At 35.6% G+C, this 16,306-nt stretch overlaps 2 protein-coding genes across 15 annotated transcripts; one reads left to right on the top strand and one right to left on the bottom strand.

Annotated features, from left to right (window-relative positions):
• Positions 1 to 493: 493 nt before the first annotated feature.
• Positions 494 to 9,591, top strand: LOC113705335 (inositol-tetrakisphosphate 1-kinase 1). 14 transcript variants are annotated; one of them, XM_072063511.1, is made up of 7 exons: positions 494 to 2,043; positions 3,864 to 3,940; positions 4,027 to 4,169; positions 4,715 to 4,834; positions 6,678 to 6,732; positions 7,514 to 7,635; positions 7,758 to 8,123. In XM_072063511.1, the coding sequence occupies exon 1, from the start codon at positions 822 to 824 to the stop codon at positions 1,929 to 1,931; it is 1,110 nt and encodes a 369-aa protein (XP_071919612.1). In that variant the 5' UTR covers positions 494 to 821; the 3' UTR covers positions 1,932 to 2,043; positions 3,864 to 3,940; positions 4,027 to 4,169; positions 4,715 to 4,834; positions 6,678 to 6,732; positions 7,514 to 7,635; positions 7,758 to 8,123. The 14 variants fall into 14 exon arrangements, with proteins under 14 accessions (XP_071919612.1, XP_071919610.1, XP_071919603.1 ...); XM_072063509.1 differs by having other exon boundaries at positions 6,678 to 6,790; positions 7,785 to 8,123; XM_072063502.1 differs by lacking the exon at positions 7,758 to 8,123 and adding an exon at positions 8,373 to 9,591 and having other exon boundaries at positions 6,678 to 7,635.
• A 260-nt stretch (positions 9,592 to 9,851) lies between these two features.
• LOC113705336 (transcription factor MYB41-like) lies at positions 9,852 to 11,639 on the bottom strand. Its single transcript, XM_027227150.2, has 2 exons — positions 11,084 to 11,639; positions 9,852 to 10,989 (listed from the first exon to the last, which is right to left on the bottom strand). The coding sequence occupies exons 1-2, from the start codon at positions 11,335 to 11,337 to the stop codon at positions 10,257 to 10,259; spliced, it is 987 nt and encodes a 328-aa protein (XP_027082951.1). The 5' UTR covers positions 11,338 to 11,639; the 3' UTR covers positions 9,852 to 10,256.
• Positions 11,640 to 16,306: the final 4,667 nt, after the last annotated feature.

Here is a 16,306-nt window from a genome sequence, read left to right as displayed (position 1 = left end):
ACAAACACCAATCCCATATCCAGTACTATTTAATTAAGAAAAGAATAAAAGAATACACCAATAGAATCTAATCCACAAGAAGCAAAAAAAATAAAATAAAATAAAATAAATTATCCCTTATTCCCATTTCCCAATTGAAGTCAACGGCTATTATTAGGACCACTTTTCAACTCTCCCCTAACCACCCAAAATATTCCCCCAAATCAATACAACACCAGACCATAGTCAAAATAGCTACTCCTACCACTATCTCACCAAATCCCAAACAATTCTCACCTCCATCATTCTTAATAGACCTCCCTATCCTCACCGTCCATATCCATCACCCTCGGCTTACCTGATACCTCACAGTCACGCCCCGTTTAATCGCGTTTATGGAGCGCGTCCACGTCAACTTGAACAGCACAGTCGAGTGAAGATATCAAATCCCTGCCGACCCCTCCCTACCCTTATCCTATAAATACCCTACTTCACTCACTTTTTTTCTATCTAACCTTTCTCGGTCTTATTTTTTGCTGCTTTCCTATTCTTTCCACAGAACCTATATATATATATATATATATATATTTATATATATATATATATCTATATACACACATGCTTATATCTACATATACATTTCAATTTTTTTTTCTTTAACCTCAATTTCCCCGAAAGATTCCTTCATTTCAAAAACCCTAGCATTTTCTTCGGTTGAAATTGGTGCTGAGCTATTTGGGGTTTTGCATTTTTTGCAATGCGGCAATTCTGTTGAAGCCATCGAATTCCCCAATCGAAGATTAAATTCCTCTGCATTTTTTGATTCTCGCGAAATTTGGACAATGGAGGAGCCGAAAAGGTTCGCTGTCGGCTATGCGTTGGCGCCGAAGAAGCAAGCGAGCTTCATACAAGGCTCGCTTGTGCAACTCGCGTGCGAAAGAGGCATCGATTTGGTACAAATCGACCTCCAACGGCATCTGGTAGATCAAGGACCGTTTGATTGCGTGCTCCATAAGTTGTATAGTGATGATTGGAAGCGGCAATTGAAGGAGTTTGAGGAGAAAAGCCCTAGCGCTTTGATTATTGACCAGCCGGAAGCAATTGAGCGGCTCCATAACCGGATTTCGATGCTCCAGGTGGTGGCGGAGCTCGAAATGGACCCGTCTAAAATAGCAGGGGCGGAGACGGCTTCGTTCGGGATTCCAAAGCAGACTGTGATTTATGATTTTGGTTCGGTCTCGGAGGTGAATGTGGAAAAGGAAGGTCTGAAATTTCCTGTCATTGCCAAGCCGTTAGTTGCCGATGGCAGCGCGAAATCGCATAAGATGCTTTTGGTTTATAACCATGACGGGCTGAATAAGCTCAAGCCACCGATTGTGTTGCAGGAGTTTATAAATCATGGTGGGGTGATTTTCAAGGTCTACGTGGTTGGCGAGTATGTGAAGTGTGTGAAGAGGAAGTCTCTGCCTGACATCAGTGAGGAGAATTTGAGGAGCTTGGAGGGGTCCTTATCATTCTGTCAGGTATCTAACGTAGGTGCTCATGAGATAAATCCTGACAAATATTATAAACTGATGCATTTGGAGAGTGCAGAGTTGCCCCCAATGAGCTTGATAAATGAGATAGCCAAGGGTTTGAGGAGGGCAACTAAGCTGCATTTATTCAATTTTGATGTTATTAGGGACGCCAAAGTCGGAAATAGGTATCTTGTTGTTGACATTAATTACTTTCCTGGTTATGCTAAGATGCCCAATTATGAGACTGTCTTAGTGGATTTTTTCTGGAAACTTTTGACCAATGATGATAAGGATTTTGATGTTACAAAGTTGGCTACCTGTGAAATTGGCACGAGGAATGCCATGGTAGGTCATCATCATTTTGGGGAGGATGAGGGCATGATTCCGGCTTCTCCTCTTAAACGGGAAGGAAAGGAACATTCCCTTCAAGTCTGAGTTGCAGCAATTTTGTGATTTATCTGGAGGGAAGAAAGAGGAGGTGGGTAATTGCAGAATGATGGTGGAAATTTCTCCAGATTTGACATAGAGAGCTTCAGAAGGCAGATAGGTAGTGCAGCGATGAATAACTAGGTTCTTGCTTTGTTTTAGATTGCTAACAGACATTTAATGGTGTACCTTGTTGATCATGTACATTGCATAGATAGGTGCTGTTGAATAGGCTGAAATGTTTAGGGAGGTTATAGTTATCAAAAAATCGCAAATGTAAGCAAACTCCTTTGGTAACATGATTTAATGAGTTTAGCCATTTGGTCATGAAAATCATTTTGCTATGTCAAAAAAGTTCTTGTTAGAGTCTTTTGTTTACAACTATGATTATAGTATCTAATTTTGCACTGTATTTCTTTCCACAAGTGACAGTAATGACAATCATAAACTTCAGTTTGATTATGGGTGGCTTATGTTGTATCTGATAATGGTGTTTGTAGATGAGAAGATTCCGGTTTGATTCGTGTCCGAAGTATGTAGATGTAACTAAATGACTTAGAGATTCCAATTTGAATAGGCTGCTCTCCAGATGCCTGATCTTAGGTGCAGGGCTTATTTTGTTGTTGCATGCAGTTCTAATCTATGCTAAATTGCTATGTCAGATGTAGCATGCTTCTTTCAGGAAACTGTTCTTGAAGGATAGCAAATTTCTTGGGTTTTATTTGATTTACCTTTTTGGGCTCGATGGAGACCCACAAACTTGACATTACTGTGAATTTAGTTGCTTCTGAAAGCATCTGCAGTGGTTCAAAGGATTCATTTGGATACCCAGCTTGACCAGGCTGCTTTCCGGAAGCAGGATGTTGGTTAGAGGGCTTATTCTCTTGTTGTTTGTGGTTACATTGTTGGATAATATATGTAATATTGACTTGTTTTTTTCCGGGGGGCGGTTTTGGAATCTGTATGTTGGATGTTAATGAATTTGTTGTCTCCATTTCTAGTATGCATATCTGTTATACTTAAAACCTGCATTTTTGTCTGTTTTCTCTTGTTGCATCTATCACTAGCATTTGTCAAAGGTAGTGAAATGGGATCCTTGTAACAAGCATCCCAAGATGAATCAGGAGGGTTCATTAAGATTAGCAAAGTCCAGTTATTCAATATTACATACCCAGAACTTGATCATCAACTAAGGGTTTTCCTTGATGCAATAGTTGCCAAAGGTGAATGCCTTATAAAACTAGTTCTCAGGTGCAGCAAGGTTCAAATGAGATGTCCCAAAGGTATGAGACAAGGTGACTTTGTTAAGTTATTGAAGGTTCCAAGTGTAGTAGCAAGGCTCTTCAGATGGGAGTGCTTTATAAATTTTTATCTCAACAAAGAAGCTGCATTTCCAAATATAAGCATTATGAAGCTAGTCTGGGTTGTGGAAGGTTGAGGTAGTTTTGAATTTGACTTCTGTGCTTCCTCCCATCTGTGATCGTACTGAAAGTGAGTATTCTATTCAAAGGCTTAACCAATGCCAAAAATGTATAGAAATATGTAGAGGAAAATCCTTTTAATTAGTAACCCATCACAGAGAAAAATTTATCTTGGATGTTTGTTTCTTACTTTTCCACATGTTACCAAATTTATCAAATTTTCTTTTGATGCATACTTTTCTTGATCAAATTTTCTTTAACACAGTCTCTCTATAAGCTTCCATAGTCAGTCACTGCTCATATCTTTGATTTTTTAGATGCTATGTGAATTACGTTTTATTGGTCATGGTTTTTCTGTGACTCAGTCTTGAAGAGCTTTTTGTATCATCTCGATGCCAGCACTTTTGTCTGGTTAAAGGTGTATATACATTTCATTGTTATCTGTATCGCATATGTGATGTAGAGGTGGTTTTTTGTCAAATTCAAATAGTTACATAGTGTCATTGGTTTGACCGTGCAGTTTAACAGTCTCGTCATTTGGTATTTTTGGAGATTTGGCTGTCAACTACTGGCTTTTCAAGCTAGCATGTCTCTCAGGTATCCTTATTTCATTAAAGGCTCATTTCCAATGCATTCATCTGCAATTGTTTGCACTGATTTGCATCTTTGGTGACCGAATACAGATTTTATGACCCAAACTTTTGGGAGCATCAATGAGAAGAATCAGCTCCAGATTTATGGTTTCTCATTGTGAGATATTTAGAAATAGCTACAAAACACCTGTATTGACGCTGGCTAGGATGGTTGATTGCGAGGAAAGAATAAGGTGTGATTCAGTTCCCCCTTCCTCTGCAATCTTAAACATGTATTATCCATGTTTGCTTTCTTTCTTTTCTTATCTGGGCTGTCACTATATGGATGGAAGGTTTCAGCATGCTATGCAAAGCATAGTCTTCTTTAAACTTGCATTATCATCCAATGCATTTTTAATAAGATTGTAGAGAATTCATGCATTTGTATCAGTTGTTCCATATGGTAGACATGATTACTGAAGAAGCTGCTATTGAGTATTGATGTACCTTAAGACAAGTGGCTCCATTTACTTGTCTTGGCTGTTGATAAGAATGTTTCCCAACGTGATCAAAGTAAAGTGACTTAAGATTATTCCTTTTGCTGGATTTACTAGTAACTCCTAATAGAGCAGCTTGTCGTGGAGCATGTGCTCTAGGCCATAGTTTATGAAATGACAAAAATTTTCTGACATTTTAATTCATAATTGCCATTGTAAGTTTCTTGAATCTGTCATATTATTCACAATCAAATACAAGCATGGATTCATTTAATGATATCAGTTTGAAATTTGATTGCTAGGTGGTGCAGCAATTATTACTGGGAATTACAATGAAAATCTCAGGATGCTAATGGGTTATCAGGAATTGTGAAGGAGAAGAGTTCGGGATGGGAATTTGCTACCTCTATTTACATTTTCTGGTGAGTGAACTTTTTGAACAACACCTATATACTCTCCTCTCAACTATTTCAGCATCTTTAAGTTTCCCATAGAATTTCAGGTTTTTTGTTTACTTTGTTTCCCAAAATGAGAGGGAACCATTATTACTCTAAATATTTAAATTATTACTCTAAATATTTAAAGTATATGGTTTTGTATCTCTTTCAAGTACTCAGTAGTTCTCCCTAGTGGATTGAATGTTACTGTAATGTCAATGCAATTTTTGTCATGCTTCTTCTCTGTTTTACATATTTCTTTTTTCTGTTGAAACAAAAGAGAAATGTCATGAGATTTGGTAAAGTAACAATAATAATTATGCATGATGAATGTTTTAACTATGCCCTCAGAATAACGCATGCTAGTAAGTGCTAAATATAAAGCACAGAAGTATTCCTGCATCATTCTGGATGATGAGCAATGACTAGAAAAGATGAAGAACATACGTGTATGGACTTGCTAAACAAGAAGAGCATACAAGATACTTTTTTAGCAGTAGTTTCTTTACAAGTTCTTAAATGCAAATTGAGGTTTAAGTTCGGATGAAGAAAGTTCTAATCAGTTTATTTACTCTTTTGTTTTCTGCAAAGTTAAATGCATCCAGATGACAAAGACATACTAGAGCTTGAAATCTGGGAGATAATTTAGCAAGAATTAGATGTTACTAGGTGAAAATTATTTGTTTGGAAAGGAACTATTTTAGCCTGGCAAATGCATGAAACATTGAGGTATAGTTTACTGTTTCTTAAGAAAAAATTAAGAAGAAACTTGGATTGCTGTAAACTATGGTGGTGTTAAATAAACTGGTATTAATTGTGCAAGTTTTTAAATGATAATAGTAATGATAGATGAAGTTTCTAGAAAGTTAAGAGGACCTAATTTTGGATACAACAGGTAGTACTCTGGATTTGTGTGTGAGATAGGAACAAGTTAAAGCAGTATAATTGGAAGGAGTCCATGAAATTTAATCTCCGTACTTACTCTTCAGCAAAAGCCAGTGGTAGAGGACTTTTGGACATATTTTTGTCTGTTTTGGATAAATTGGTACTCATCTTTAGCGTGGCATATTTGCGATGACGGTAAGACCAGAGAGTGAGAATGGAATGGGTGAATATGCTGAAGGTGGGATGGATTTAGAAAGGACATCTTGATAAGGAAATATGTAAACAGAAGAGAACTCTGTTTTTGGGAACATTGTTGTCTATAGAGACGCAAAATGCTTTCAAAGTAGATGCCAGAAATCATTTTTGGTTTGTTAGGAAGAGAATTCATGTTGAGAGTCTCTGGAGCAAAGTTCTTGACTTGGCTTTTCCGCCTAGTTTTGCAACCTCACTTGCTCTTTTTGCATTCCAGAAGGGATTAATTGTTTAAGCATAATGCGAACCTGCCCATTAAAGAAAATAGATACTGTTATAGAATCACAAAGGATTGTTCTTTCAAATTAGTGGGTTCGATGAACCTGTTTCATGGTTTAAGTGAGAGGTGCTCATTTTCTAAGGGTGGTTAAAGAAGTTGAGTTCACCATTTAAGAATGTACACGCTTGCCAGTTCTTTTTTGTGCATTTGTGTCAATTCACTTTTGTCATTAATAGTGCTACAGTACTTTTTTACAAAATTATCTCAAATAATCCTTTTCTTTTGTTTCCTTCAAACTTTTGCTTTATGCAGTTTATAGTGTAATCTGGAAAATGCATGTATCAATGTTGGTTTATGAGATGACATTCTCTGAAAACTTCTGCTATTGAGTCAAACACAATTAGCACCACCTTCCTTTTCTCTGTAATCCTTCTAACTGTTGTTTATAGTTTGTCGATTTTCTGTTTATAGGTGGTTTTGCAGATGCTACATTGGTTGATTGCAGTATGTTACAGAAAGATCTTTGGTCTCTCTCTCTCTCTCTCTCAAGTGATTCTACCCAACCTCTCCTTCCATTGTTCTAGGTCGAGTGCAATGTATATTGGTTTCTATTATTTACCTATTTAGGTCGAGTGCATTGTATATTGGTTTCTATTATTTACCTATTTAGCAGAAATAGTACAAGGCAGAAAAACTTTTGTCATACTTCCTCCTCAGTCCTCTCACTTTCTCCCTCTCTCTCTTCCTCACTCTCTCTCTCTCTCTCACGCTTGTGTGTGTGATGCTAGCAAATAACTTGCACATGATGGATATTCAGAAGTTTTTAAAGGTTTGATAGTTAGATATATATTAATTTGGTAATCAAAGACTCTGAAATGAAGTACATGAGATGTATTTTTTGTAATCACAGCTATGACTATTGACGTTTCGAAAGTTAATAAAGTTTACATGGATTGATTATGTTTAAATATCAAACTAAGAGCTTGTTAGTGGGGCTCTTGAACAACAGTTGAAAAAATACAGTAGTCGAAGGGTTAACCTACAAAGAAGATTTTTCTACTACTGCTCCAACAAACAAAATTTTCAGGTATGTATCTGCAGTGAACAGTTTCATGTACATAATTATTTAATGATAAATAGATTCATTCACTCTCTGGAAACAAATCCTGGTGGAGTGTATATTTGGTTGATAGTACAATGCAAGCTTAACTTTCTTTGGTTTTGTTTTGATTCTGTTCAAGATATACTAGTGTATGATTTTTTTTTCCAGGATTACTCATATCAGGTGTCTCTATTTGTAATGGCAGGAATTGCAGCATCTTTAACTGTTGAGCAACTGACTGTTGCTTCTTCCTGGGTGGAGGATTCTGTTGGTTGTCAATGATACGCTTTCTGGAATTGTAGTTCAGAAACTTTCTCAGAAATTCAGGTGACTGCTAAATGTTGTAAATCTTCAGATAAAGTTTTGATTATTTTTGTATGACAAGCATTGCAGAGTATGTAAATATACAAGTATGTCTGAGCAGAATGTTAATGAACTTACTGTAGCAGAATATCGATGTTGAGTTTTTTGTTCAGCATTCAAGGCGCGTGCAACAGTCTAGTGTGAGTTTTCAAATCATCCAACTGGTTTTTGAACAGTCGAAATTGGTCCTGAAGGTCAGAGCAAGAAATACATCATAGTTTTGAAAGTTCAAGTTTTACTTTATTTTCTTCCATGCATTTCCATGCTTGGAAGTTTGCCATGACTGTAAAGTAGACAGCTTTATTAGAAAGGTTCCATAAATGTGTGACTAAGAGTTTCACCTACAAGAACGTTTCGATATTTCAAAGACAAATTTAGCAGGACCACAACGAAAGTTAGTAAAGCAAGCATGTCTTATCCTACCTTGTCATCTGCTTCCTATGATTATTGAATAGTAACAGTGTGAGTTAATTAATTGCCTTTGTTGACTTCCTTGCCGTTCCATGATTTGAAGTATCACTAAATCTATGCCTAACCTTAGATAGAACTCTGAGTAAATGGATGTTATTGGTATTGTCAACTAGGACCCTGTAACACAAGCAAATTGCAGTATCCAATTACCATATTCGCATTGCATGGCACAGTTGCAATTGTACAATTTATTTGACCTTTTAAGCTGCTGCACTGATTTTTTCTTCTAGGGATATGCCAAGTGCCCTGTTGCTAAGTCGATCACTAGGTAAGTATACTTGCCAACCTTTGCTTAATAGATAGAGATCAATATTCAATAATGTATGATAGGACCAGGCTGCAATTTGGTCAGTATGTAGCCTTAGGGGTTAGAATAGGTTTATAGTGTATACTAAAACAGAGACTGCTGGAGGCTTGGGCCCTAGGGATTTAATTAAGGCTTAACAGTTAGCAGTACTAGTCATATGAGTTACTCAGAGGCCTAAATTTAGCGTTAGTTAGGTAAGTCATATACAAACCACATAATGATTCGAGCCTTGGCTGTTAAAATATGTGGCCTTGTGTAGTTAGTGGCTTAAATTGCACGAAAGGAATCTTACCTAATAGGTAAAAAACATCTGACTTGAATCATAGTGCATTTAAACTCCCTTACGATCATTACAGTTCCTTTAATTTTCTGATATCCAAAGGCCCTTGCGTGTAACTTGAAATCTATTGAGAAAAAGTAAATAACGTTTTCGGAATATCATATTCTAGATTTGTTTCTTTTTTTTTTTTTTTTAATTCTATTGATTAATATTCATCACGATTTAATGATTCGTAAATACATTATGAAATTTTGTAATTGAGTATTTTATTTGAATATAAGAAAATATGTCCACGGGAAAGTTTCTTCTTTTAATTAATTTTCTTTTTCTCCTTTACGAATTCTTCTTAGTTGCCAGGACAAAGTGAATTATGCCAGAGCAGCTCACAAATGAGTAGGAATGAGGACATCTTAGGCCCTAGAATTCTAGAGAATGGTCATAAATGCCTGGATATATTACATGGTAATAACACCTAATTGTCATCCTCATTTTTTTTTTCCAACCTGGGTTTCATCTTATTGCTATCTATAGAGGTATACAACAACATCACAGCTAGTGAATTTACTAGGCGCCAGAAGATGAGTTAAGAAGACTGATATGAAGTAGTCGATGTCTCTTTGAGACGACTCTGCATCTCTTTGATAATTTTAAGTCTCTTTTTCTGGCAGAGTTGTTTGGCTTTCCTCCATCTAGTTTGGTTGATTATTATTATATGATGCTGCACCAGACCTGCACTACTCCACTTGTGTGTTTTTTCCAAGAAAATTGGGCAAACAATGCTAAGTAGAACTGCACCAAAACAGAAATGGCACTTGGACACTCAAAAAGAGGCATGGCCCAGTATGTAATTAACAAGAAGAAATTCTACAAACAGCCCCACTACAACTTGAGGGGAAAAAAAAAGAAGAAGATTAATGCTTAAACTTGGATGCCTGTCTTGTCTCACGTAGATAACGTTTTAACAAATCTTATCTATGACTAAGATTTTGCTTCTCAAGGAAGTCAATGAAGTGATGAAGATTTTTCCTACCCTCAAAATCAATACATAAGGAAAATTTATCTTGTAATTAGTGACTACAGATGCCTTCATGATTAAATATTCATGAAGTTTCAAGACTGTCCTGAAAGAAGATGAACACTGTATTAAACACTTTCTATAAGGAACAAGATTTTGATAGACCAATTTATATTATTAATGAACAATGATATACACGAAGTAGTCAGCTATATTTGTACATGGCAGACCCACCAAAAGGTGCCAAAGACGATGCATGGTGGCATGATACTGCTTCAATTTGGAGAGGACTCCATAAATATGTAGGATTTTGACAAGATTTTGGTTCCTCTGAGCTAAAGTAAAAAGTGGAATGATTCTCGACCACCCTGCCCGATGGTTCTGCTCCCGACAGAGTTTCCAACAGCAATATGGAAAGTGGAGAAAACTTTATCTGACATGCATAATTTCTACTACTACCTAGTGGAATGTTTATATACTGAAACCTTCAGTTTGAAAACTGGGTAGAAACCTCATCCTAAAACGTCTTTCCAGAATAAACTGCTGGCTTCATCGTTCACGAGACTATTCCAATCATCGAAGACATTGGACTGCTCAGGTGCTTCTGCGGGTATAGAACCGTGTTTGAAGCTTTCAAACGGGTTGATGATGGAACTCTCAGGTGTCACTGAAACTAATGACGGGAGAGAATATTCCGAGTTATACATGTTGCTGCTGGAGACATTAAATCCGTCATCAAGAATGGGACCTGGAGTGATTTGACCATCTAAGCATGGCAAAGAATGTGAAGTGGAAGTCTGTTGTTGATTGAGCAGTGGAGAAATATTGCAGAAACTTGTATTCATGGACTGTGCTTGCAAGGGGTCAACGGTGAAGTCGGTGTTTGTGCCGTCAAAAAGCCGGTTAAGTTGGATAAGATCTGCCAAGTTGGTGTTTCCCTGAATATATGGAAGAGGATTGGGATTTATAGCTTGCATCATGTTTTTGAGGAGTTGGAACTTGATCAAGTCATTAGCATTTGCCTGTAAGTTAAGAGCAGCATCCAAAGGATTGATGAAATTGTACAGATCAGAAACTGATAAGAGCTGAGCCTGAGAAAGATTAAGAAGACTAAAATCAGGAACTGGCTTGTGAGTTGTCGGGTCAATGCCCCTCCTTAGCAGCTTCTTCTTCAAATGCGTGTTCCAAAAATTCTTGATTTCGTTGTCAGTTCGTCTAGGAAGGTGAGCTGCAATTCTTGACCACCTAAAACCACATGTTAAATAACACGAAGGTTGAGTGCAGAAGTTTTTCATCATTGATAAAAATAAAATGACAGGAAGTGAAGGAAGATAATTACTTGTTTCCCAGTTGCTTATGGAGGGCTATGATAGCTGCTTCTTCTTCAGCCGAGAAGCCTCCTCTCTTAATACCAGGCCTCAGATAATTCGTCCATCTTAGCCTGCAACTCTTGCCGCACCTGTTCAAGCCTGCTTGCTTGGGAAGAGTCTGCCAGTTTCCCTGGCCATGCTTTTCAATATATTCAACCAACCTTTGGTCTTCCTCAATCGACCATGGCCCTTTCTTTACACCTTTTTCTGGAGGCCTCACCATGCTGCGAGGAAGAAAGACAGAGACAAAAGCAAAGAAGAATAGGAGATATATTGACTGAATGTATAGGTAAACCGGGACAGCTCATAGTTGTACATATGAAGATTTAAAGAGAGAGAACGTGGTTTTTTTTTTTTTTTTAATGATTAAGTGGAAGACATTTTTCTCATGAGAAGGCCAACATCTTTTCTCGATTATTTTAAACGTTGCTTCCAAACTGAAGTTAAAAACAGAAACAAGTCTTCTAGCAACCCTTTTTTCTTTGTAAAGGAAGAGCCAGGCTCCTCACCACCAATTGGATGCAGAAATTAAAATAAGGTTTAGGTGGTGACTGTTGCTTGCATTGTGGGGGGTAGGGGTAGAACTTGCACTGTAACTGTTCCTCAGAACACGTATGTTGAAAGGTATCCATCATGACTAGCTTTTTTAACTTTTTCCACAAAGTTTGAAGGATGAAACTTCTTAGCATGGATGACCAAAAGAAATAATGAGCCACTACTGAGATTATTTGAGTACAAAGTAGTATTTGCATTATAGTAGGATTGATATCTGATAGTATAATATTTTCATCAAGGCAAAAGTGCAAAATTACTAAACTATTGCAAAATATCACTTTTCTCAACCCTTTTTTTTTTTTTTTTGGGTCAATCTACCCTTGCATTGTTTCTAGTTCGTTTAATCTGCTTCATTTAACCAAATTTTTGAGAAAAATAAAAATTGTGAATTAGTTTGTTGACCATTGGTGCACTTCACTCTTTCATTAATTATTATTATTTTTTAACGGCAACCCTGTGCACAGGGCGGGGATGCCAGCCCCTAATTTTATTAATCAGCACACTCTTTCATTAATTGCTCATTGTTTACTCTGCAAATTTGTCACATAGAAGCTAATCTCGTGTTAAAAAATCGAGAGTTCAAGCATATATATCTACTTCTATGCTAGATAGTTTCCTGAAAAATCCCTATTTTTTTAGTACAAGTTTTACTACTACTTGAAATTTCATAGTAATCACCATTGATATAATTTTCCAGCTTTTACGCGGGGTGGAAAATGTTACAATGACTAGAGATAATAAATGAGTCTGCGGTGCGTGGAAGTTGCATACTACTTTTACATGGGTTTTTATGGATTTCGACGACCAAAGAGAAGAAATAGAAAATAAGAAATAGCATGACGACTTTACCAATTATCTAAACGACTTTGCCAATTTAGGCTGTGTTTGAACTGAAGAATTTGACGAAAAATTTGAAATTCTTTTAAATCTCTCTAATTGTGTGGATTATTTAGAAAATATTTGAATGTGTAACTCACTAATTGATTTAGGTTTTAAAATACATTTAGATATATAATTAAATAAATTACAAATCCAAATATTTCTTATTCAATCCAAACAACTAAAGAGTGATGTTGATGGATTTTTCGGATTCTTCATTAAATTTCTCAGTCCAAAGGAAAAGGACTTTGCCAATTACTTGCTCCATACGGTTTAGCTAACATAGCAAAGACTTCATTTTAATGAGTTCATACATTTTTATTGACCTCAAATCTACAAGGTTTTATATCTTCGGTCATGAATAGTAATTCTTTTCTGAGATTCCAACAATAATGCAACTAGTCTTTGTTTTTTTTTTTTTTTCCGAAAACGTTAACATTAATAATGAGCGTGTTTGGATAGTAAATTATTTGAGATAATTTTGTAAAAAAATACTGTAGCACTTTTTGGATGTGATGTATGTGAGATAAAAGCTGATTAAAATAGGTGTTGATGATACAAACAAATCAGTGTGTGTAAATAAGATAGAAATAAATGTCAGTCCTCTTATACAAATTGATTATTTCCATTTATTAGCTTCTCTCTTCTTGTTTTGAGTTATGACACCTAATATACTTCATCCAACATCAATAATCAAATGATTAGCTTGGCTGCTGCTCGTATTGGGTTCTCATGAACGGGAAACCACCAATTAGCATATTCAAAGACCATTTAGAAAACTGTGTCTTGACAGTGATGCTTGAAATAAAGAATTTTAATTTAACCATTCTCTGGTAAACTATTTAAGTAAACAAACCATTCATTATATGTACAGTATAGATCTGCTGCTTTGACTGCTATAACAGATCAGAACCTCATGCAAAATTTTTTTTTAAAAAAGTTATTTTTACCAAGACTTCTTTTGAAGATTTGCGTAATATGAGCAATTCGTCTGGGATCTAGTATTGTCTCTGATTTTTTTTCAATAGTGTAAGGACGAAGCAAAAGCATTACCATGCAACGTGATGGTTCTGGGATATCTAGCAACTTTCATATGCAGGTATCTGCATGGCCAGGTTCGCTTGTTTTTGTAATTAAATTGGTGAATGTCCATTTAACTGTTAGAAATGACATCGATTATGTGAAATATTTTGCCCTCTTATCTTGGAACTTTACAAAATTGCGAACAAATATCCTTTAAATTTTTTTTTTTTTTTACAGATTTGGTCCCTCTACAACGGAGCCATCCAAAGATGCAAAGCGCACCCGCCAAGATTTTATGCATGACACTTATAACACTGGTGGATGCAGGTGGTAGGGGTCCCAAATGGGGTAGCCACCCACCCTAGACTCTAAAAATTCTTAAATACCTCTTTGAAAAATTAGAAAATTTTTTGATAGCCTTCTAACAAATGGACTTTGCCCGCAAAGATTTAAGAAACTCTATTATACCATGTTCAAATAATGTTAAAATTAAAATCTCAAGTTTTGATCCCACCAGTGATATAAAGTAACTATATATTAACTTTAAGGGCAAAATACACTTTATTCCCCTGTGATATAGCTAATTTTTACATAACCTCCATCTAGTTTTAAAAGCTATATATAGCTCTCTCATAGTTTGGATTAAAGTGTTAAAGTGATGGAAATGATCATCCGTAATGGAACCTTTAAAAATGTCAAAACTACCCTTGTTTAAAGTGTAAAATGGCTTAAGTGACCAAAATATATAAACGTAATATTCATGACACTCTAATTTTGTATGGTTTTATATTTTACCATATAACGCCCTTATGATTTAGTGTTTTATCATATAACCTCCTTAAGATTTTCAATATATATAAACATAACCGCCCTATGGTTAATAAATAATTTTTAGCTTTACATAAGGGTATTTTTGACATTTTAGTTGACTCCATTATAGATTGCAAATTCCGTCACTTTAACGCTTTAATCCAAATCATGAGGGGGTTATGTATAGTTTTTAAAATCATAGAGGAATTATGTAATAAAATAATAAACCACAGGAGGGTAAAGTGTTATTTGCCATAACTTTAAAAGTTCATTATTATAAACTCTATTGGGCAATGTACGTAGTACCATTTAGCTGTGACAAGAGGCTAATAATAGAGATATATTAAGTTGATTGTCGTTTGTACTTGAATTAAGTAGAGATCTAGCGTGAATTCGTGTGTATGTCATTATTAAAGTAATGAGAATCAGCCTGGAAATCATCTTATATGGTTCGGCTTTTGGTACGTACATGCTAAATTAAGTTACCATGTCCAAGAACTATTTTCCACGGGTGACCCAACAAAGTTAAGGTAAATTATTAATTATTGTATCCACTTAAATCGAGAAATTAAACTATTAAATTGGAAATCATCACATTCCCTATAAAATGGTAAATATATATTCTGCCACATCAGCTACAGAAAGCAGTTTGAATTCAAAAGTATCAAATGATTGGTCAAATAGTATCAACTGATTTCCTAACCACCCAAAGAGAAAAGAAACAGCTACAAGTTAAGCAGGCAGTCATATAATCAAAGAATCAATTTCCCCTATGACCCTTGTAACATTAAATCAGCCGCCATTCAGAGAAATCGTGCCAACTTTTGCCCGCTTATTTGTTATATTTCCACTATGAGAAAAGGGTAGTTTTTATTTTTGGGGGGTACAATAAAAAAAATAGTTAACAAAAAAATTTGGATTCTTGTTAATATAATTAAAGTCGTGAAGAACTCAAACCTTAAAAAAAAAAAATTTGTCAAAAAAAAAAAAAACAAGGATAAAAATGATGTGCAAATAATATGTTACCTCCTAGCTAAGCACATATGCCAATTCAAAGGCAACACGAGTCAAAATCATGACCCTTTTCACTTGAGTTGTTGGTAATGTTTCTCACTGCCTCGTCAGTTTCTTGTGGTTGAATGCAATTTACGTATTACTCTACCAGTTTCCATGCAGCCGATAACTTTTACCACAAAAAATATATATATATATATTTTTTTACAGTTGAAGTAGAATTTCACTGAATTTCCGTAGTCCTTATCCTTGACTTCCATAAAAGGTTTTTTTATGCCCCTTAATCAACACAGTTGACATCACTACTACGATTTTGTCAATAGATCGAAATGGGTGGTTAGGAAGTTGGGTCAGATTTGCTGGGAGGTCATCTGGGTTCCTTACCTCAGTCGCTTGAATAATGGTAAGTCCTATAATCATCATTAATCTTTTTCTTTTTTTTTTCTTTGAATAAAAAATATCATTTCATTCATAAATCTGCACTAATGATAGAAAAATAATCGTCGAATGTATCATACAAACAACAGATTTGAAAGATTTACATATATGCCAGATCTGCGAAAATTATAAATAAATCTCCAACCTATTCCAAATGATATCTATCTCTTCGAACTCAATTGGTGTCATGATCTCAATCTCCAACTCATTCCAGTGCCAACCAGAGAAAGAAAAGTAAATGGAGTGATTTAGGTATGGATATTTTTTGTTCATTTTTTGGTTTTTCTCTGTGCAATTTTTACATGTCTAGTGCAATATACTGTAATACTGTATGAAATCGTTGCTAGTATTTATAGGAAGCAACAAACAGAAGAGTTACAGATGGATATCTTTTCCTTGCAAATTAGCTAATCTATTGTTGCTGTGCTTTGGATATAAGTCGACTGATTCAATCATTAAATCATTGACAAAAC

Source organism: Coffea arabica, chromosome 8c, assembly GCF_036785885.1.
Source record: "Coffea arabica cultivar ET-39 chromosome 8c, Coffea Arabica ET-39 HiFi, whole genome shotgun sequence".
NCBI lineage: Eukaryota > Viridiplantae > Streptophyta > Magnoliopsida > Gentianales > Rubiaceae > Coffea > Coffea arabica.
This window is presented reverse-complemented; position numbering and strand designations above follow the sequence as displayed.

What these genes read in the sequence shown, in the direction of transcription:
- LOC113705335 (XM_072063502.1), top strand. Translation starts at nt 822, where the DNA reads ATGGAGGAGCCGAAAAGGTTCGCTGTCGGCTATGCGTTGGCGCCGAAG.
- LOC113705336 (XM_027227150.2), bottom strand. Translation starts at nt 11,337, where the DNA reads ATGGTGAGGCCTCCAGAAAAAGGTGTAAAGAAAGGGCCATGGTCGATT. An exon ending in CATAAGCAACTGGGAAACAA is followed by an intron (nt 10,990 to 11,083) that starts GTAATTATCTTC and finishes ATGTGGTTTTAG; the next exon opens with GTGGTCAAGAATTGCAGCTC.